This window comes from Myiozetetes cayanensis, unplaced genomic scaffold (assembly GCF_022539395.1).
Source record: "Myiozetetes cayanensis isolate MyiCay16 unplaced genomic scaffold, myiCay2020 scf14, whole genome shotgun sequence".
NCBI classification, from domain to species: Eukaryota; Metazoa; Chordata; class Aves; order Passeriformes; family Tyrannidae; genus Myiozetetes; species Myiozetetes cayanensis.
In genome coordinates this window covers 15,214,797-15,236,728 of record NW_026087048.1, presented here as the reverse complement: position 1 = coordinate 15,236,728, position 21,932 = coordinate 15,214,797, and the positions used below count along the sequence as shown (strand labels likewise).

General features: G+C 40.1%; 1 protein-coding gene across 1 annotated transcript in view; it reads right to left on the bottom strand.

Moving 5' to 3' along the window:
• Positions 1-348: 348 nt before the first annotated feature.
• Positions 349-21,932, bottom strand: part of MCTP2 (multiple C2 and transmembrane domain containing 2) — a 104,589-nt gene continuing 83,005 nt past the window's right edge. Inside the window, exons 18-22 of the mRNA XM_050309907.1 lie at positions 20,574-20,615; positions 10,267-10,376; positions 7,805-7,914; positions 5,309-5,406; positions 349-3,089 (exon numbers count right to left, since the gene is read on the bottom strand). Coding sequence (XP_050165864.1) covers positions 3,021-3,089; positions 5,309-5,406; positions 7,805-7,914; positions 10,267-10,376; positions 20,574-20,615 — 429 coding nt within the window. The 3' untranslated portion in view covers positions 349-3,020. The remainder of the gene's footprint in view (positions 3,090-5,308; positions 5,407-7,804; positions 7,915-10,266; positions 10,377-20,573; positions 20,616-21,932) is intronic.

The following is a 21,932-nucleotide window of genomic DNA, read 5'->3' as shown; positions in this document are numbered from 1 at the left end:
ACAGGCAAATGGACACACAGAGATATTAACTAACATTCTTGCTTTAAGATCCAAAGGAAAAATCTGAATATAGAGTTTGATGACTGTAGAGTGCAATAAGTGCACGTAACCCTCTTCTTCTTTAGGCAGGGCCTTAGGAAATCCCACTGAAGAGTTTTAAGTAGGTGGGGTAAGGCTTTACCTCATTTTCTGCTGAAGCAGGAGATGTACTTATCCTCCTTACTCCAAGTAAATTTCAGTGTTAGCTGTTATACTGGGAAGTACTTGCTGACCTAGTCAGATACTAAATATTATAGCACAGTAAGTATTTTGCAAAGAATGGGAAACATATCTCCTAAACCAGATAAATTAAAAGCATCAGCTTAACCTCAGATGTTTATTGCATTTCAAACAGCAGTTATCAAAACAAAGAGCTCATTACAACACATACAGGTACTGGACCATCCAAAACCCTTCATTTGGTATGTCTCCAGCGTAACAATTAAAACAAATTATTCTGAAACCCAACATATCTACATGAAAAAAAAAAAAAGGAAAAATAAAAAATAAAATAAGAAAAAAGACGTCACCCTGTCTCCTGAACAGAAATAAGTTCCACGTGGAAAAATCTTAGGAAAAAACTCAACAAATCTATTAAAGTATCAGTCCCAACTTCTGAATAAATAAGCAATTTTTTCCTGCAGTTGAATGTTTTCACTCAAAGAAACCATCAGATCTCACATGCTTGCTTAAATATGTCTGACTTTGGTCCTTACAAAATGACAAGACTGCAGTATGATAAACCAGATGATAGTTTTAAGCGAGACAATGAGGCATTGTTTACAGAGAAGATTGAGAAACTGGTTTAACAAAAGGGTTCCGTGGACATCTATTGTATGTACAAGAAGGAGATTTACTGGAGATTTTGTAATTTCTACAAGGCTCTTTCCAACCAGCTTCATTAAGTTGAAGTAAATCAAATCATGCAGAGATCTGGCTCAGCCAGAGAGACATGCCGGGAAAGATACAAAATGAAGAAGAACAGACGCGAGATGATAAGCTTTAGAATCTTTGGCATTTTTCATAAACATTTTCAAGGTTTTTCAATCTGTATATTCACCCATTTTCCCCCACACACTCCCTATAAATACATTATACATGTACTCTTTATACACAACTCTGTATACACATGGATACACAAGCACACGTGCAAACGAAGAGGCATTTTTGTGGCTTTTTAAACCAGGATAATCTTTCCTCTATCCTTCCATTTGCAGCTACACACACTTTGCATGAGCAAAATACATTCTTTATCCAATCAAGTATATGAAAATGTGCCTGTTCTTATTCAAAGGCACAGTGGGACTCTGAAAAATAAACTTACAAAATATTACTGAATCTGGCTAATAATCCAGTGGAAGATACTTTGCTGTTAATTTTCCTTCTCCAAATTCATGCAACAGGTCCACAGAACCACACACAACTCTACTTGGATCACCCATCCATTTATTAGGTGACTTCCAACATTTTTTTTTTTTTTTTTGGTAAAAAGAAACCTGTCTCTAAGGTTTCTTTATTTCTTTGTTCTGTGAACTACCACAGGGGATGCTGGTGGTAACCCCTGGCTGGGAATAACAAGAAAACTCCAGCTCTTGTGCTACCAGTGACTTCTTTCAGTGGCAAGCCACTCCCACAATTTCTACAGCACCTAAAGGACCAAGGGCTACATTATCACCCAAATTAAGCAGGTTTACATATGATTCTGTGTTTTAGTTACCCCAGTCTAACAACTCGAATAATGCTGGTTATGTGAAATATATAAAGCAAAAGCACAGCAGTTAAGAGACTGGTAAGCAAGCAAGAAATCACATTCTCCTCAAAACAGAATAAGGGGTCCTTTTTTCAGTCTTTTCTTTGCTCAGTTTCCGTATGACTTCACTTTCTGGTCCTCTCCTTGTGAACCACCAGGAAAGACTGCACGAAGACATCAGTGGTTGACCAAAGCCTGCACACTATTGCACAACCACGTCTTTGGGCACAGGGCTCTCTTCCTGCACAAGTACTTGTTTCTTTAAGGCTATAAAGTGTTTTTTCTCTTGGATCTGTAGTGTTGACCCCTCTGGATTCAGACAGGAAAACAACAGCAATGCTGAAATTATCTGATGAGATGGAGTTATAAAAGGTAAGTCAACAGAGTATTTTCAGGTCAGTGAGTTAGCCTTTTCTACAGTCTCTTAATCCTTTCATGGCATAAGGTTTTCATGCATCCATTGCCAGCAACGGATCTCTGATGATTCCAGTATCCAAAGAGTTAACCACAGGGTGGGCTTTAAAAAAAAAAAAAAAAAAAAAAAAAGAGGGAAAAAAAAAGGAAAAAAAAACCTCCACAAGTGCTGGATGAAATATTGAGATACTGTTGGAGCTCCCAGCTCTTTCTGCTAATTATGATTAAAAACTTTCTAAAATGTACACTGCTTGAACAGAAGATGGGTATCAAAGACTCGTTAATTCAGAGCTTAAACCTTTCTAGGCACAGTGATTTAACTCAGAAAAGAATAGCTTTCATATCTTAATGTAAATCTGTTGGATATGTTAAAAACTGGTTCAGAGCATCTCCTCACATCAGCTCAGCTGATCTGCTACACTAAGCGGAATTATCTCTTCCTACATAAAACAGGGAGTGCTGCCACATCCAGCCTTGTCTCTGCAATCAAAGGGAAAAAGAAAAAAGAAAAATAAAAGGTGCAGTTGCACCATCCTCTCCCATTCTCCTCCTCCCCACCCCACAAGCTAATTCATACATTCTACATTGCTCTTTTTTGGGATATGACTCCATGCCGAAAAGATAACCCAAAAAAGAAAGAATACCAGGATAGGTATTTATCAAAAAACACATCTTTAAAAAAAAAAAAAAGAAAAAGAAAAAGCCTGTGGCAGTGATTCTAGTATCGTTCTGAAGCTAGAAGGAGGGCAGGGGTGCAGCTTGTGTGCACATGTGTGTGGATGGAGGGAGATGCTGCATTCCGAAATCCCGCTGCATCCTAGAGCGCACTCCGCTTCCTCCTAATGGGACTGGAGCTGCTGTATGGTTTCAATTCAGCATGCTGCACCTGTAAAAACAAATAGACATGACGTTTGCAGTTAGGTAACTCTAGCTCGCTACAGTGTGCGTTAATGGCTCCCCGAGGACAAACCAAGGGAAACTAAGGAAGGTTCAAAAGTAATGAATCATTTTCTAAACACAGGAACATGGGGGATTAATTGCAGGAAGGATTTGAGAAGTCATGCATCATTTCTTGAAACAAAAATATTAAAAGCAGATTTTTCTAATGAGATACATGGGGTTCTACCTGATTTCAGCAAGTAGGGTAGATCTTTTGGGTTTGTTTTGGTTTGGGAGTTGTTTTTCTTATCTCTCTGGCATTAACCTATAAGTTTAACAAACTTCTCTCAGGAGTTTCAATTCAAGTGGATCCCAATAGACAGTAAGATGACAGTTTTCAAAACCATACACAGACCTCGGGAGGTTGACGTACTTAATCATTTCCAAAAAAGGAAAGTATTCTCCCAAACACAACCTGGGAAAAGCTACCTCCATCTTTCAAAACAAATTCATATACAATATAATGGTTAAAACATGTGTGATCAACTGTCAAGGATGGTGTAATCTCCAAATTGTCTGTTGTGCTAGAGAAAAGTATTCCCATTGAAATCATGGGGAAACTTCTGCTGAACATGCCATCTTTTTCAACCCTCCTCTGCCTTTTGTCCAACACATGTGGGTTGTAAATGGCAAATGTACAGACAGACGTACTTTCTAACTCATTGCAGTACCCCAGTGAAATGCTGATGCACTGAGAGGATGTAAAACAAAGCAGGGGCTTTGGAGTTTCAATGGATGGCTTTTCACTAGACTGTGGTTGTCACTTGGCCTCACTATTTTTAGCACTAGTAGAAAACTCCAAGGTTTGTCCTGTCTGAGGAACTTGTATCATTCCTCTCATAGAAAGTGTTATCATTTTCCTTGGAGAGCTCAAAGGATCCCAAAATGATAGAAACCACTCAAGGAAATGTTATAGATGTAAATGTTAAATAAAGCATAAATAGAAAAGCAGCTTATCTTTAAACATAAACACTTAAAGGGCATATGCAAACCATCACTGCAAATCCAGTGGCCTCTACAAGAACAATGACAAAAAACAAAACTACACTGAAGCTTAGTGTCTCTATGATTGTTTCTGTTTGGCATTTTTCCTCCCACCAGCCTATAGTAAGATTTCTTTCCAGTTATTAGTGCTGCCACCAACCAATCTGGTGGCCTCTTGTCACCAGAAGCTTTTCCCAACCTTGTTTCTACCAGATGCTTCAACACTGCATGTGAGTATGTTTCTGTCTCCAACAGCACAAAGTCACATACATGAGATTATGATTCCCTTATTCCCACTGAGGATCATCTCACAGGGAAAGTGCCACAATTCACAAAGAAAGGTACAATGTCAGTGGGATCCAGGGCATCAGGATCAGGGCCTGAGGACACAGATTCCAGTTGATTAAAACAAAAGAAAGAATTCTTTATATTGTGTGGCTTCATTACCCAGCAAGACTATTTTCCCTCCTCCAAGAGAAATAAACAGATCTTGACATTCTAAAGGACTTATTGTTCAAATAATTTCTAGGAAGATAGGCGAGATTACTGAAGACAGTGTTGTTGTTTCAAAGAAATAGGAGAAGAGACAAGACTTGACTGAAATTGAGGGAGGATAGATTCTGGTTAGATTAAAACTTATAATTCTGTTATGGCAGAAGATTGATCTGATCAACCGCAGAGAATTTTATACACATTTCAAGGTTTTCTTTAAAGAAAAAGATGAGCAGGGCATTGTCCAAAGGAGGCTTGGAGCTCAAGCACAAAGTCACGGAAATAATTCCCCCCGTTCCTCCCCCTACCTTGAGAAAAGGGAGAATTCAGCAAATCCTTTTGGATGGTTATCTCTATCAAAGAGACTATTTTCCTCCTTCCTCCATACCAATACCGGAGCAGAAAGGTGACGAAAACCATAGTTCAGTAACCACGCTGAGTGATTTTCCAGATCATTTTTTAAGTAGGTCTTTTCAGGATAATTTTTCTGCAATCATTTTATCCTTCTGACAAAGGATTTTGGCTCCCCTCTCTTCTAACAACGCTCTCTCCCCCTCCCTTTGTGGATTTTCCCCCCATTCCTTATCTCCATTATTCAAAAGTGCACTGGCATTGTATTCCCACGTGGAGCACCCAGCCGCTCTCAGTGTCGCCCGTGGCCTCCGCTGGCAGTGGCCATTCATTATTTACCTTTTGAACATCAGATGGTACCCTGGAGAGGAAATCTAGTAGCTCATTATTGTCGATGGCATAGGGATTTCTAAGCTTCTTAGTAAATTTATTTATGCCTAGGAAGAAAAGGGAAAAAAAAATTGGCAAACAAAATAACGCGACTCTTCTCTACTCTCCCCCTCTAAGTTGTTCAGGCAAGGTGAAAAAGGGAAGAGGGATTCACAAGTAAAAATTAGTGTGAAAACAGTGCCTTGAAGCCACACATGTTCCCTGTCATGTGGAATCATCCGCAAGTGCCTCCTGGAGGAAGGAGAGGGCATTATTGATAAAGGTATTTCTCTACTTTGGGGATCACCTGTTGCCAACAAGGTGGTGAAAAGAGACTGCAGCATGAATTCTTTCTGGGGGATGTTCTGGGAGAGAATACACATGTTTACAAACAAGACTGCTGTTAAATCTTCTATCCTAGATGATCAAAGATCCCCTCTCCTCTTGCGCAGGCAAATGAAGGGCTCTGAAAATAAATGGGTAGGAAAAAGCCCTTTTTTCCTTCCATTTCTACTCAAAGTGAAAGCTTCCTTTCCCCACATTGTCTCATAGTTTATCCCCTCTTTGCAGAGCCACATTTGACAAGTTGCCCGTATTATGACGCTGTGGGAAACTGTAAAACCTTATCTTTAGGTTTACTTTATTTTGATCACTGTGTGAATAATTTGGCTTGTCAACTGCAGCAACTGTGCTCCCCATCTCTATGGACTTAGTCAAGCTTCAGCTGCCAGAGGTGCTCCCTAGCCTGGACAGTAGATCTACGGGAGTCTAATGTTCATATTACTGTGGAGTTCACGAGGTTTTCTCTTGCCTTGCATGAGGTCTTCTTCTAGGTGAAAAAAATCAGCTAACCCATTTTAAAGAATAGCAAAAAGTTCAGATGTTGGTTGTCTCTGAGGATCATAATACAGCATGCAACTCCATCATGCCCCTGTCCAAAATCTCATAGTGTTTTCCCTGAAAGTGATTTCGAATGTGGAGGCTGCTCCAACCTTCTCCTCTCCCTGAAATGTACCTGCTTCACATCTGAGATTCAGCTTTTAAGCCACGTACTTGTATCAAAATGACAACACAATTTTCTGTGTACCTGATTTTTAAAAAACAGAAAATACCATGAGGTCTTTTGAGGCCTTGCCACAGGGTAGTTGTTTAACATGTATCATATTTGAAGGCCCTGTCACTCCAGATGATGTTGAACGGATGTATAGTTTTCATGTACCCACCATGTCTTCCACACGAGAACAGCAATATTTTGTTACTGAACTTTTTACTCCCAGCAATTTCTCCCCTTTCCTTCTGCCCTTTCTTTTGTTTGATTTAATGCCTTATTTCTTTTTTGTTGGCTGCTGTTGCTGCCCAAGAGTGGCTTTTTTCATTGCCACTTTCTCATTGCCTCCCTTTCTTACATCCAGGAGAGCCGAGACAGCTGCAGATGGCTCAGCCCTGGAGGGGTGACAGGGGGGTTCCTACAACCCAGAGCCACACTGGGGCCAAGCTGCCACAGGTCAGTGAGGATTACCTGCACGATTTTTTACCTCAAGGCTGAGATAAAAGTTACTATCCTAAATAAGACAGGAGGCCATTTGGAGATGGAGAAAGTCTTCAGCAGCTGGAATCACAGAATGGTTTGGGTTGGAAGGGATCTTAAAGATCATCTCAATCCAACCTCCCCACCATGGGTAGGGACACATTGCACTAGATCGGGTTCAGCCAGGTTCATCACCTGGCCTTGAACACTTCCAGGGACAGTGCATCCACACCTTGTACTAGTGAGTCATCACCATCACAGTAAAGAATTTTTTCCTGTTATCTAATCTAAACCCACCCTCTTTCAGTTTAAAGCCATTCCCCCTTGTCCTGTGACTGCATGTCCTTGAATGACATATCCTTTAGCAAAAGATGATCTTATACTTCTTCATACCACCACCAGGAAAGTTTTAATTTTTAAAAGCTCCTCTTTTACTTCAAGATGCATCTTCATACAACCACCTTCTGACCCATGACAAAAGGAGATGCTCAGGGTCTCCCGTTGGGTTCCGGGCACAATGCCTGTCGTGGCTGCAGGGATATTCAGGTCCAAAAGGCTCCTGGGGTCCAGGTCTACGTGGTCCAGCTCTGAAAACACATCTTGTCCACTTCTTACCATTTCCCAGCTGGGGGGCTACAGGCACCAGGAAGCTAATTACTTTCTTGCAGAAGAATAATAACACTGAAAGTAGCTTATCTAGGCTAATGCTGTTCTTGTGGTGCTGTTGGAAACTTATAAAGAACCCTAAGAAAAGCAAATTATCGGATAACCCAGGGGGTAGAAATGGTAATTTTAAGAAGTTCATAACATCTTTATTCACCTCTAAGCAACAGCACTTGTTTGTCTGTGTAACAGGTCATTTCAAGCTTGTTTGATTTCATTCTTAAGACAAATATTGTATTTAATCTCATACAAATGAGACACAGTGGAGTACTTACCCCAGATTAAAATTATGTACCTCAGTGGTATAAAATACAAAATAACTGTGGCTGCCGCCAGGACCAAGCAGGCCAGGACAGAGAGGAAAGGCACCGTCCAGTTGAATGTGCTGTAAGGAAAAAACAAACAATCCTTCTCAACATTTCTGTCCTTGGACACTGTTTGTGCTCTGCTACCCAATAATAATTTCATGACCTCTTTGCAGTGCTTGGCACAGTCAGCTATGCCGTAAATTGCAGACCCTCTGGAAGGTGGATAAGCAGATTCCTACATCTGGATGTTATAATGGATTAAGGGAGATATCTGAGAGGCAGATATCATGATAAGGAAAGAGTAAAGGAGCCCAGGGGAGCTCAGTGAAGTTGTTAGGCATGTAAGTGAGTTGTTTTTGTTTCTTCTTCTATGTGTCGCACTTGTTTCACATCTCTGCTCACCAGTCAGCTCTTCATTATTCATGGGTGGATTATCTGATCTGCAGATGGGGCCATCAGAGCTGGCTCCACTGGGCCACAGTGGAGATGACATGAGCTGTGTGTCAGTGCACGACTCAAACGTGGCAGGTAGCCAGAGTCAGCCCTGATGGTAACTTGGAATGGACTAATTATGATGCTAAACTTTGAAAGAGCAGTTAGAGTAATTACTCTGTATAGCATTGGGGAATAATGTTTTAGATATATATATAAATTTGCTTCTATTTCTTTAAATTTTCAACAATTCCTTACTACACTGTATATAGGAGGCTGGTCTGGGTAAGATGTAATATTCTAGCAGCAGTCCAAGCTTCTGCATTCCAACAATCTGCATCAGATTTCTCCCAAGGGAAGCACTCTTGAGAGGCTCAGTTACTACAGTATTTCACACTTTTACAACATTGTAGTGAAAAACAGGACTTTATTTCACTCTGACCTCTCATCTCTAAGTCACTGACAGACTTAAGGTGAGCAGCCACTGCTAACAAACCTTTGAAGTTACTCTGTCCCCCCAATGCCCTTGTAAGACATAACCCTATGGCATGAAACAAATATTGAGATACCTGGACTACAAGAATGCCAGTTATTCCACAGTTACATGGATTTTAGTCCAGTTAGATGGACATACAAACCTGGGCATCTCTGTTTCTCACCATCTACCAGTTAACTTCATCATATCACAATCACTGGGAGTAGGAAGAAGACAGAATGAAGGTGGACCACTGATCAGGCTATAAAATAAGACAAACTTCCCTTGACAGGTAAAATTAATGGGACGCTACAAGAATTACTTTTAAGCTTCAACAGACGTATTAAATATTAAGTAAAGATAGGTGGGAGAGGACCCATCATCATCAATCAAGTAGCTTAAGTTAAAAAAAAAAATAGCAAAACAGTTCAATTCAGAGAAAACTCCCTATGATTGTGTAACTGGAGTGACAGACAGAAACTGTAGCACAATTCAGTCTGTCACTTACAAAAAAACTTTGATAGCAAATTTTTAATGGTACATCACTGTTGAGTTACAACCGAATTCTTCTGAAATTACATCGAGCCTCCACATTAATACCCAACGTGTTCTTTAAGACCATTGTTACCAAAATGAATACAAGAATTAATAGTGTTTAAGTGCTCTGAGTCTTCCTGCCATGCAGCTGGGCAGAACAGTGCCCTGTTCATAGACTGGAATACATCTTTGGGCCATTTCCACCCCAGCTGGGGTGTCCAGCGTGGAACCACAGCACATGCGTTTTGCTGTATTTTTAGCTTGAACCAGGCTCCTCATTAAAGTGTGGCTCGATCACAAACCATCACTTTGTGTTCAAAACAGAAAACAATGTGGTCAATTAAGCTCCAGTAGATTGAGTTATAAAAGTTTGTGTGTGTTCGTGTGTGGGATTTTATTTTTTTTCAGGCTCTTCACCTCCCTCCGTTGTAAGGTCAGGAATACACTCTGTGCTTCCCCTTGCAACGAGACCCTGAAAACCCCCTTTGGGCTTCCTCGTGGCACCAGCAGGAAGCAGACAGCTCAAAATGGCAAAGAGAGAAGAGCACCAATGCATTGGCCAGAGACACAAGTGACTGGTAACCCCTGCGGTCAGGTCTGGACATGCAGGGCGTGGGAAAAGCAACCATCAATTCCTACCTACTTTCTGTGATGGGAGTGAAATGAAATGCCTGATGCTTGCTTCTGTGCCCACATCTTCAAGCAGTATCTGTGGCATTCATGACTCCATCACAAACAACTAAGACTGGAAATTTAGGCAAATGTGAAAGCTACACCAGTAAAACACTTGGCTTTACCTCTTCTTTATGCTTTGAAAAGGTTTTCAGAATAAATGACTGTAAGAGAAGAAGCACTAGTGGGACTGGTGAGGATAACCTGTTGCACCTTGAAGTCATTTTTGGAGCAAGACATTCACTCCACCTGAGTCTCCCTGGTTCTGCTTCAATGCAAATCACAGTTAAGCAATAAAAAATTTATCACTTACTTTTTAATCCTCTCTCCAAACGATGCTATTTCTTCTAGGATGCTTTGAACAGCTATGATGATCTCTTGGACCATGTGGATTCTGTCAATTAGCCCCTTTTTCTCAGATTCCTAACACACAAAAAAACAAAACAGAAAACCAAAACTTTTTTTTAACACATTCAGTATTTGCTAGGATGTTCAGAGATACGTAAACAAAGTAAGCTCCCAGAACTGCTGCTGTATCCATGAACTCAAGTATGTCAGTGAAGGAAGGAAAGAACACACACTCAGGGCTTATCACATACAATTAATGTGACTTTTTAATTGTATGTAATACATATAATAAATACAGATCCCTATTTTCTTCCTTTTCTTTAACACATGGGGAGAGGTTTCTTCTCCTTCCAATATAAATCAACTGCAGGATCTCAACCAGGACTTCATTGAAAAACTCAGTTTCACCCCAAAGCAGAAGAGGTGCAGAGCATCCCTGATGTGCAGTGCTACCTCCTCAGTGCTCCTCAAGAACAAGAATATTTTTGTGCAAAACTTCTGAATGTCACTTTTCTGAGCTTTCTGGGTTCCCCACAGCCACGTTGTTTTGTGTATATAAATTAGCAGCAAGATAGTGAATGCAATTATTTTTTGAACATTCTGTATACAGAGACTTATTCTTTAACTGGAAAAAAAAAAAGAGAATCAAAGGAAGAAATGTCCTTTTCCCTTCACAGCGGCCCTCTCACAATTTTGTTCCTTACTGCTTATTTTAGGCAACAACATTACAGGACATTACTACACAAGTGCAGAAATAAAAAGGAAGCACAGAATGAATTAAAAATCAAAATGACTTAAATCAGGCTTGAAAATCAGTATACAATTATCAGCATTCAGCATTTCTTTGCCAGCAATCTAACACACATACAGGCATGCAAATTGGTGTGGTTGCAGATATTCTAGTGAGAAATCAGCAAAACATTCACTTATTACAAAATGCAGAGCCCTGGACACTGATTTTACATCACTTTTAGACACTCAAAAATCAGGCCAATTTAGCGAAAATGAGACATTTTAAGCTGTGCTTTAACCAACTGGTTCCCAGAGGAGGGAGATGATGGTAAAAAGCATTTTGTATCCGTGTTCTCCGTGGTCCTCACCAGTCGGGGTAGCGGAAAGGGTGGGTGGGGATGAGGAAGGGTCAGAGACATGCTGATCAACACGGCTGCAATTCTGCCTCCCTGTTGTCATCTACATTATTTCTCCATGCAGGAGAAGGTCAGAGGCTACTGAGAGTCACACAGTGCCACTGAGGTGAGGGCTCTTGCTCCAGCCTTTTGGCACTACTGCGACAGGAGAGGGTTGGTGTGTGCCTGACACAGAGCACCACACTCCAGCATCCTTGGATGCTCAGAGAGAGGCATGGGAGTACAGCCCTTATACCACTTGAAATTACTTACTGCCCATTTCTCTCCCCAGTAATTTTTGATTTTAAAAAGCCAGCCAAAACCACCATGGAGTTATCAAGCTCCAGACATTTGAATATTTGCCTTTAGGTTGCAAGTGAGTGCACAATGAATAGAAGCAGCTTTTTAAATAATCACACATTTGGGTGTGAAAATGAGTATTTTTACATTAATAAAACAACCAACAAAAATGAAACCCTTGGGGTGTGAAATAACCCCAGAACAAAATAAATAAATAAATAGTCAGTTTATGTGAAAATAGCACCAAAAAGTCATTTTCACACAGCTCCAGTTATAACCTCGTTAGGCTCAAATGTAAATGACACATTGGAATTATATTTAACTATTCACTCGCTGGGGTGGTACAATGGTCCCTCTGCCACAGTCGGCTTTTTTTTCCACCAAACTTGGAAGTAAAAGTTGTGGAACAAGCTCATGGAAAACCAGACAGTGGGAATTTCATTCTGTCCAAATTCAGACAGAGGGGTAAAGAAACCACTTAAATAAAGTGATATTGCAGGGCAAGCCTACTCTTGCTACCCCGAGCTGCAAGGCAGATCATCTGTCAGCTCTATCTGCATCATGCTGACTTCATTTACACATCTTCGATTGAGCTTAGAGATGTGGTGATAACGCAGTTTAACCAACACAACACAACTTCTGCTGCAGCCATGAAGCAGGGTAAGAAAATAGAACAAAAAGTACCAGTTCCAACGGTATAATGACAACTGCATGCCTGTGCTTACCTGGAGTGCATGTTAAAACCACCCACAGATAGTGATGGTTTCAACTTCCAATATAAAATGTGATCAACCAATGTAAAGGCAGAGACAAACTGAGATTAGAAAGCCTTGTAAATAAAATCAGTTATTAGAGTAAAATAGGTTGCAACTGTCCTTACAGTATGCACGCAGTGTATGTGCATTATCATTTAAAAATCCTGGGAATTTGTCAGTGTTTCTTTGTTATTACTGTTTTGTTCTAGAAACCTGCAGTCTAAACACATCTACAGGATTATCAGGTCACTGATTAAGCAAGAGAGAAGCAGACAAATGAAGTACAGCAAAATTATTTAGATTTTGGAGTGTTGTTTATGTTTTCTGAAGCCAACACCTCACAAAGCACTGTCAGAAGTAGTAGGAGTCCATCAGGACAACAGTCACTGGTCTCTATTTATTAGGAAATTGGACAACTGTCATAGAGAAAGCTATATTTGAACACTACCATATTTGTGGAAGATGAAAAAAGTAATCCTAAATACATCTTCCACTAAAAAGACTTCCCCATCTGTGCAAGGTCCCAACACTCAGATAATTTTTCTCCAGCCTCTTCAAGTATCGTTCATTTCTGATTTCTTTTGGTCTCAATATATTATGCTGCTTGAAAACAGGATTTCGATACCCATGGTTCAAAATCACAGCTCAGAAGCTTTTGCTTGAATTGAAAAAAAAATATTCTTCCTGTTTCTGGCATTTTTTTCCTAAAACCAGTCGCGAAAATTCCATTCCTTCAAGGCCTTTCTCTTCTTTATTTCTTAGCTGATTACAGCACTGTGGGTGGACCAAAACTAGTCTTCAGCCTCTGGGAAAGAATTAACTCCATCAAAATGAATTTACAACTGAGAATTAATTATATAATCAGTGTGCTGCTTCAAATCTTCCTTGCATATCCTGATTTAAGAAACCTTCATTTCTACATTAATTGCCTGAACAAAACCACAAAAGGGGGTTTACAAAAGATTAAGCATGTCAGGGGAAGAAAAAAAAAACAAAAACAACACCAACCAAGACCCAGTAGTTTCATAAATTAAGTCTTTTGTGTCCAGCTAATGCACATCAACTTAAACTTGTAAATGAAGACACCAAACCTCTGCAGTACTGGAACTGGCTTCTAGATTTGCCTGTTTCTGAAATATGTAACACTTAAACAGGGGCATGTAAACACACTCAAAGGGTTACCACAGCCCTGTGATCTTCCTTCCCTGGAAGGAACTTGTGCTGCTCCCAGACATTCAGGGACAGTTGCAAAAGAAACATTCACGTGACCTCAGCACTGAGGTACTTCCAATGCTGAAGACTTTTAAAGAGTGGGAATATGGGGCAGGTCAGGAGAGGATGTCCCCAGCACTGGCACAGCAATTCACAACAGGGGAGCTGCAATGGTCAGAGCTGGGCTTGCAAGGGAAAATCATAAGACTTGTGGAGGAAGAGACTGAAGGGAAAATTCTTCAATCGTGTGCTCTGGAACAAAGACCAAATACTGGCCGTTACTGCTTCTTCTCTAGTCAAGCATCCACTACAGAATTGAAAGCTTGGATGGTGGAGATCCCCTAACTTCTTTTGATCATTTGTTTCAATGATTAATAGCTTTCATCTTTACAGAAAGCTGTTTCCTATTTTTTAAATCTATCCTGCAGATATTTTTTCCTCTGGATACATCCAAACCAGTAAGCAACGCTCCAAACACATAGACAACTTTTACTCTCTTTATTTCTGATGTATACTGCAAATAGCATATGCACAAAACTAAAAGTTAGGCTTGAAGCCACGAGTAAGTTCTAAATACTTGCTCACTTGGATTTCATATAAAACACTCGCAGAAAAAGAAATCTTGCATGCAACTTTCAAACAAGTGGTATTCATCAGCAGATTTTTGGCGTGCCAAGGGAAACTCAATATATAAAGCTGAGGACCACTCGGGGGCAAAGATGAGGAAAAGGGGAGGAGAAAACATAAATAGGGATTAATGCAAAAGGAGGAAGAAAACAGGATACAGCCAACTGAGTCAGGAATGAAACTCATGGATACCTTCAGGGATTGAAAGATTTACTCTGCCTAGCCCTGGGCTGGCCTAACTTTGGGATTAGCTTTCTTACAGTAGCTCTCTTATTATGCTACTGCTGCAAGAACATTAGGGCAATGTTTTACCAGGATTTATCTGACGTACCAATTATTAATTCCTCACTGTATTAGCAACGAACAAGATTGATGGAAAGGGAAAAGAAAGGAAAACAGCTCAGACACACATTGCTTTTTTCTCCACTATTATTCTGCTTTTTAAAAAAACTCAAAAAACAAAAACCAACAAAACAAAACATGCTGTAGTTATTTAGAGAAAAGCAGAGTTAGCCAAAGTTGGATTTAATTTGCAACTTGCTCTGTGCTAGACTACAAAACTCTGACCTTACCGGTGTCCAGCAAAACCTGTGCCAAACAACAGCTTAAGGCCAAAATACTTGTCCATGAAGAACTTCTGAAACCAGAAAGATTTTACTGGGTATAAACAGCAGACCACTGGCCTCTATTGTCTGCAGGGAACACTCCACTAACAGCTCCAGTCTAGCAGCAGAATGAAGCTCTTGTGGGAGGTGGTAGCCATGGAGTGACAGACAGTCTCTTGGTAGCTAAAATGAATTCCAGGCAGAGCTTTGAAAACAGTCACCACAGCAACCTTGAACTGGATCCTGCCTTCGGTGGGAGCCAAAGGCGGCTGAAATGAACCCAGCAATCTGCCTTGCTGAGTCACTGTCTTGCCCTGTGCTGCAGTGTCTGCTGCATGTCGAGGGGAGCTGCTCGGCACTTCCAGGAGGACGGGTACCCGGAGACGACGGCTGCCAAACTCTGAGCAATTGCCTCGTGCAGTCCTGAAACTGTGCATCACAGGATCTTTTTGTTTATTAACACCATGCTGCAAATGTGCCTGCCTGTGGAAATTTAGCGAATCTGAGTGTACTTGAAGTAATTACCAAATAGAGGAAATGCAACACATACAGGTCAATTTATGCTCTCAGTTAAAAAGGTGTGAAATCTGGAATAATTCCACCAGAGCCAATAGAATCACTTCAGACTGGTATGAAGGAGAGCAGCATTGGTCTTAAAAGGACACATTTTAAAAGCAATAGCACATGATCCTACAGCTGAGGCTTGGGCAACACTGCCTATAGGGCAGATGATGACCACTTCATGCCTCACTCAGCCATGCCTGCACTTTCTTTGTTTACATTAGACGAATTTCATCTGTGCACAGGGGACCAGCAAAAAGTCTCCTAAGCCAAACCCAAGAAAAATGTTACATGAAAAACCTTAGATCATAGCTCTGTTGCTTTCTCTATGCACAGGTATGAAATGCAGGGGGTTTAAGAGGCATTATCTGTACTTGCTCACGGTTTCATAGACACGTAAAGTAACTCAAAGTCCAGTGGCATTGCTACAAGTTTTAAAGCAATACTGGCAGTCACAACAGAATAAAATACCATTCAGGTGAGGATCATGTGCGTAAGAAGCAACGGGAATCAATCCTGAATGGAGATAAAAAGTCATCAGTCACCTTTGATTTAAAACAGGGAAGGGAAAAGAAAACAAGTTTTCTCAAAATAAGTGCTTTCTCCTGGAAATTCATGAGACTTAAGAATAATCACATGGTTATTAGACTTAAACTACTGGATCATCATCTATAATCTAGGTAATGACCTTTAGCAATTTGGGGTACAGGGGAAAGACAGATCTATTCATACATCTGGCCAATTCAAAATAAAATTTAACAATATTTTAAATAGTTGGAATTAAGGGGGAAGGACTCCCTGAGGTTTACATGCTCAGTCCAGTCACCTGCCTACTGCTAACTTAATATTTCTCCAGAGAGCCAGAGAAGTTACAGTGTTGGCTCACCTACCTCTAGGTAGGTAATGCTCCCTAAGAGGGAGAATTTTAGACTGCCACAGGGCTGCCAAGGCTTCTTTATGAGGAGAGACATACCACAGTGCCCAGGATGTCTAAAAGTCCTCTACAAGCTCTTCCTTTTAACTCTTCTACCCCATCACCCTCAAATCTGTGAATGGGCAGGTCATGATGCTGATACAAGGACTGTGCCAATTTATGGGATGCCTATGGATATGAGCAGTGCAAATAAGGTGTAACAAGAGACCATTTATCTTCCAGTTTCTTGAACACAGGAGGCTCCCAAGGAAAGAACAAAGCACAGTCAGAGCAACCTCTGCACTGGGTCTTTTTAGGACACGATCTCGCCCATAATTTTGTGGAGAAGGTGGATGATCCTTGTCAGTCTGGACATACCCTGTGTATCACAGGGTATTTTCAAGTCCTTACCATCATTTCTCTTCAGCAATCTTAATGGGAGATGTTGAAATATTATATTGCAATTGTTGTATTGAAGAGAAAAAGAAAAACTAATGAAATTATTTATACTTCCAGGGAAGAAAACAATGAGATGATATTGTCTTGAATGACCTTTCCTAAGTATGGGGATATAGCATCTTACACAATAGAGTCTTGGTTCATGTTTCAATTACTGACCTTTACTGTGGAGAAAATTAATGCAATTTTCATCGTAATCCACCCGTACAAATAAGATCCATACGGAAGGTTTCCACATGCTGAATCTAACTCAAATGGAAAATGTCAGCTGTTTGCTACTGGATGAATTTGACTTTAATTTGTTCAGCTGGAGTCTTTTTGAATTCTGTTCATAAAACTTTGTGTATCTTTGGTACCTATTTTTGACAGAGAATTTCCTACATTATAAACATTGGATTTTTTATTCTTTGGTTATTTTTCCCACTTCTGTTTGTTTCCAATACATGAGATACTAAACTCTCCTCGGAAGTTGCCAAATAACTTGGCTTAATGCCACAGTATCATTTGATCCTTCCCTGTTACATCCCACTAGCCAAGCAGGGCTACATTGGTTCACTACAGGATAGAAACTCTCCAAAAAAAACCAAAAAAAACCCCACCACCAAATAAAAAACCCAAACTAAACCACACAGGAATTGTGGTTGATTTAGTTTTGTCTCTGATTTTCTTTTGAATTAGTTACCAGAGCTGGAAATAGGAGCAATTTACGTTTTGTCTATTGTGAAGGAGATGCAAACTTTTATTCACACAACTGAGAAGACTCCAAGACTCTTTCCAGTCAAGTGCTATGACATGTTCATTTACAGCGTAACTGTCTGCTCTTGAAGCTCTACAGTCATTATCAAAAACAGAAAATAAAATAAATAGAAATGGCCAACAATCAGACAACTTACACTGAACTGCATGTAACTTGTCTATACCTTCTTACTGGCAGGCAAAAGATGTTTCAGCGATATAATTTTAAAACAATCCTTACTCAGGCAGCCTGACAGAGCCCAGAGCTGACAGGACACAGCCTGAACTTTGTGTCCAAGATGGCACAAATCCGAGAAGGCATTTATCCACCACAGAGCTGTGCCAAAGGGACACAGCTCTCCTATCTTTTACAGTCCTCCATGCTGGTATGCGGGGAGGGCAAAGGGAGAAAGGACGGGGGAGTTGGCAATTAAGCCCTGTCATTTAAGACAGATAGTTTAGGTGGAGGGAGTTAATCTGCTCTTGGGTTTTTGAACTAAGTGTCTGTGTATTTATAATTTGTAAACAGTTCATCTCTTAGAGGGTGTGTTACAATTCCCAGAAGCGCGGTCTGTTATGTCTAACAGGCAGCAGAACCCAGAAGGGCTCTGTGTGTGCGTATTTTGATACAGCACGATGATAGGAAACAGAAACAGTGACCTCCTATACCACAACCCAACTAGCAGATTTCAACTCTGGGAGCTCTTGTATTAGGGAGGGGAGAAAAAAAAATATACAGACTTCTTTTTAAAGTAGAGTTGTCTGTTTAAATGTTGACATTGCCATGAGATAATGTCATAAAATCACATTTTTCTTACGCTCCCCAGAGAGCATTGGCCACCCTCAGACTTGGAAAATCACTAAGGATAACCTAATGTACTTAAAGATGTAAGTCATCAGAGTGCAAGCATGGTCCACCACTGCTGCACAGGGGATACACACAGGGCAGAATGAAAGCATGGGACATATGCAGTGGCTGGAAGTTGTCTCTTCTGACAATTCTGTGTCAGAATTCCATAGACCCGTAACACTGGTACAACAATTAATATGAATTATGAATTAATATTACTGAAATGTTGGGATGTAAAAGGTTACCCTGATGAGAAAGCCTGCTGGTGTCTACTGTGAGTAGCTTTACCCAGTGCTACCAGCTCTCTGTGCCAAGAGCCTCAGAGAATGCAGGAAATGGAGACAGAGGCAACACAGATTACAGAATGGCAGGGCCAAATCATCAACAGCTCAACACTGACTCTCAGGAGCTTTCCCAAACCTGCCCACTTAGTCAGAAGAAACCAAGAAAGAGAATTACAGTGAAGTTGTTCAGGGGGAGGCAAAACTTTATAAAGTCATTAAACCATATTTAAGCAACCCAGTTGTATCTACAGAGAGAACCAAAGTCACTGGAGTTAAATCCAGGGTAAATATAACCTAGAATATTTTATCACTGCAGCAATGAATCTTTTGCACAGCACAGGAAACAGAGGATTATACACCGATTTAATACATTTTTACTTCTCTATTCCCACCTCAGCACTTCCAAGTGAAAAAGAGGAATATTAAAATAGAAGAAAGTAAATGGGATTGTTCCAGTGAAGAAGTTACACCTTTAGGCATCACGCAAATAATATGCAGAGGGTCAATATTTACAGGTGTCTAGCACTGTATAGAAATTACACCCACTAAATAGAAATTATTGACTTTTAGAGATACACACTTTTCCTTTGAAAAAAAAGCAACTTTCATTTAGCAGCTTCTGATGAGTTCCAGATATTGGTCCATTCAGCTGACGAATTTTACAACGCAAAGAGTAAATTATAAATGAGAATATTTAGACAATTATTGTGTGTTGCAAGAAACCTGTAATTCAACTGGATTGCCTAAAGTTCAGTTTATAACTCTGACGGATTTCTGGTTGCTCATTAAAATATAACCACCACAGAGGAGCAAGTTAAATTTAAATAACTATTCCCATCAATTAGTCTGCTGAGCTTCAATTCCAGGGTCTGTGACTGAGAAGAGTTAAGGTGCACTTGCCTGCTGTGGTATTGATTTACTTCTCAATGATCAACAATTTCACTATAACACTTTTAAAATACAGAATATTCAAGAAGAGTCTTATTAACTTAGTATGCAATTTCAAAGTTTCACATCGCCTTGTGAACATTTTCTTCCTAACAGCTAATGTTCCTTTGCATGCTGTTGCTCGTTAAATAATTCCTCACCTTTTAGCTTTAAAGTATTTATAGATTATCAGATCCTCCTTCACTTACTTATGTTTTTTCAAGCTGTATACATTAAGTTCTCTTAATCTTTCTTCATATGTCATGCCCTCTAATCCTTTTATCATTTGTCACTGTGGTTTGATAAACTTGGAAAAAAATCCAATGAATTTTTCACAGTGAGAAGAATGAGTAAGTACGTTCCAACAAAATAAAAAACAGGCCTTGCCATTCCAATTCTTTCCACATTTCAGCCGATGAACTAAAACTGGTTTTTTTCCCAGGCTCTGAAAGAAACGTTGAGAAAATTCTAACCAGTCCTCCACAAATCACACTAATTCTGGCCTACTGGAGTGGAAATGCCAAAACATTTGGGGAAAGCCACTAGCACAGAACGCCATCCAACACTCGGAAGCAGTGGGGGGTTTTATTTACTCGTGTATGTCTTCGCACCTCGTGCACCCATACACGCACCTCCAAGTGCACATACATAACATGTGCCCATTACAAGGTCAAGCACAAACTGGAGCTGCTCAGAATCGACTCATGTTCAGAGGTCTCACGGAGGTAATACCACTACGGAATGTTACACAAACCAATCTTCTCCTGCTTTCAAATTTGCCAAACAGCAATCTGCTGACAACTGTCTTCCCACTTAATACAGATAATAACTGAAGACCTCATGGAGAGAAGATGGTGGGTTTGGGCTCTCCCACGTTCCTTCTGATACTACCCAACACAATCATGAGATATGCTTACCTTATCGTCTTCATCCTCATCTTCATCCAAGCCCATAAGTTCCTGCAGAAGCAGATGTCCATATTACAAAACACTACACTTATTTTTCAGCAACAGGCAATGTTCAAAAAGCTTATGATACTCCCACAACATTTCATTATACAATTTTTTCGCACTTCTATTCAAAGTCATTTAAAAAACCCACCACTTTCACCTTTCAGAAATAATGTTTTGTATTCAAGGACTTTTTTTTTCGTGTGTGATATTCTGAACACAGCACGCAATACCCTATACAAATTTTAAGCCTAAATAAAGCACTCGAGGCTGTGTCCAGTAATCTGAAGGCAACAGGCTTTCAAATTCATTGCCAACTTTTACTGTCTGTAAACAGCTTTGTACTTAAGTCTTGCAAATTAACCAGGCGGTATGTCAAGGTTGAGGACTCTATACTCAACTTGTTCCATCCTCTCTGCTACAATGACTGCTCCCTCCCTTTAGGGCCATTACTGAAACATTAGACTTTAGAAAATACATTAGTCTGAACATAATCAGTCTCACGAATCACAGTCAGATTTCTATGCAGCATTATTTCCTCTCCTTAACTTCTATGCTGACAGGTAGGTGAGAAAACAAAAGACCTGGCTAAGGCTTGGAATTAGGAGCACTTGGCTTTCAATTCAGGCATTTAATAAACTGAGCCTTTAACAGGATCCTCCAGGTTTTTCTTGGTTATTTAATAGCTACATTTGAATCTGTGTACTACAAGTTTAAAAACAGAAAACATGCAAAGAATGTGAGGAATCATAATAAAAAAGATGTTTTGGATTTGGGTTTTCTTGGGGGGCTGGGTGTTTCTGTTTTGAGATTTTTTTCTTTCTTTTTTTCCCCCCCACAAAAGCAGTGTCATCTAATATGTAAAAGGTACTGGGAGATGAGATACCCAGATTTACTCTTTGGTTCTCTGGAATACCCTGAGCAGCTGAATTAACACTGATCATGGTTTAAATTTCTATAGAAGCTTCCCATCTGTAAATCATAAACCATTTTACCAATATTCATACATTTAGCCTCCTGCCAACTGGATCAGGAGTACAAGGTTAATACTGTTATTCACATTTTATAGCACAGAAATCAGAGAGAATTCAAGATTCACTTTTGCAAGGACAGTTGCTTGCATTCCTTTGTGCACACAGAAAGTGTGTGCTACACACAAAAACCAAGGGCAGTGAATATGCAGCCAAGGGCTTAAGAAGCAAAAAACAAATAAATGGCTGTGTAAAAACGATTGGTATTTTGAAGAAAACCTTATCTCATCTGCAGGACAGATGTGACTAGGGGTAGCACCTGATTGTCTATTTTTGACCTACAGATGGTTAGAAT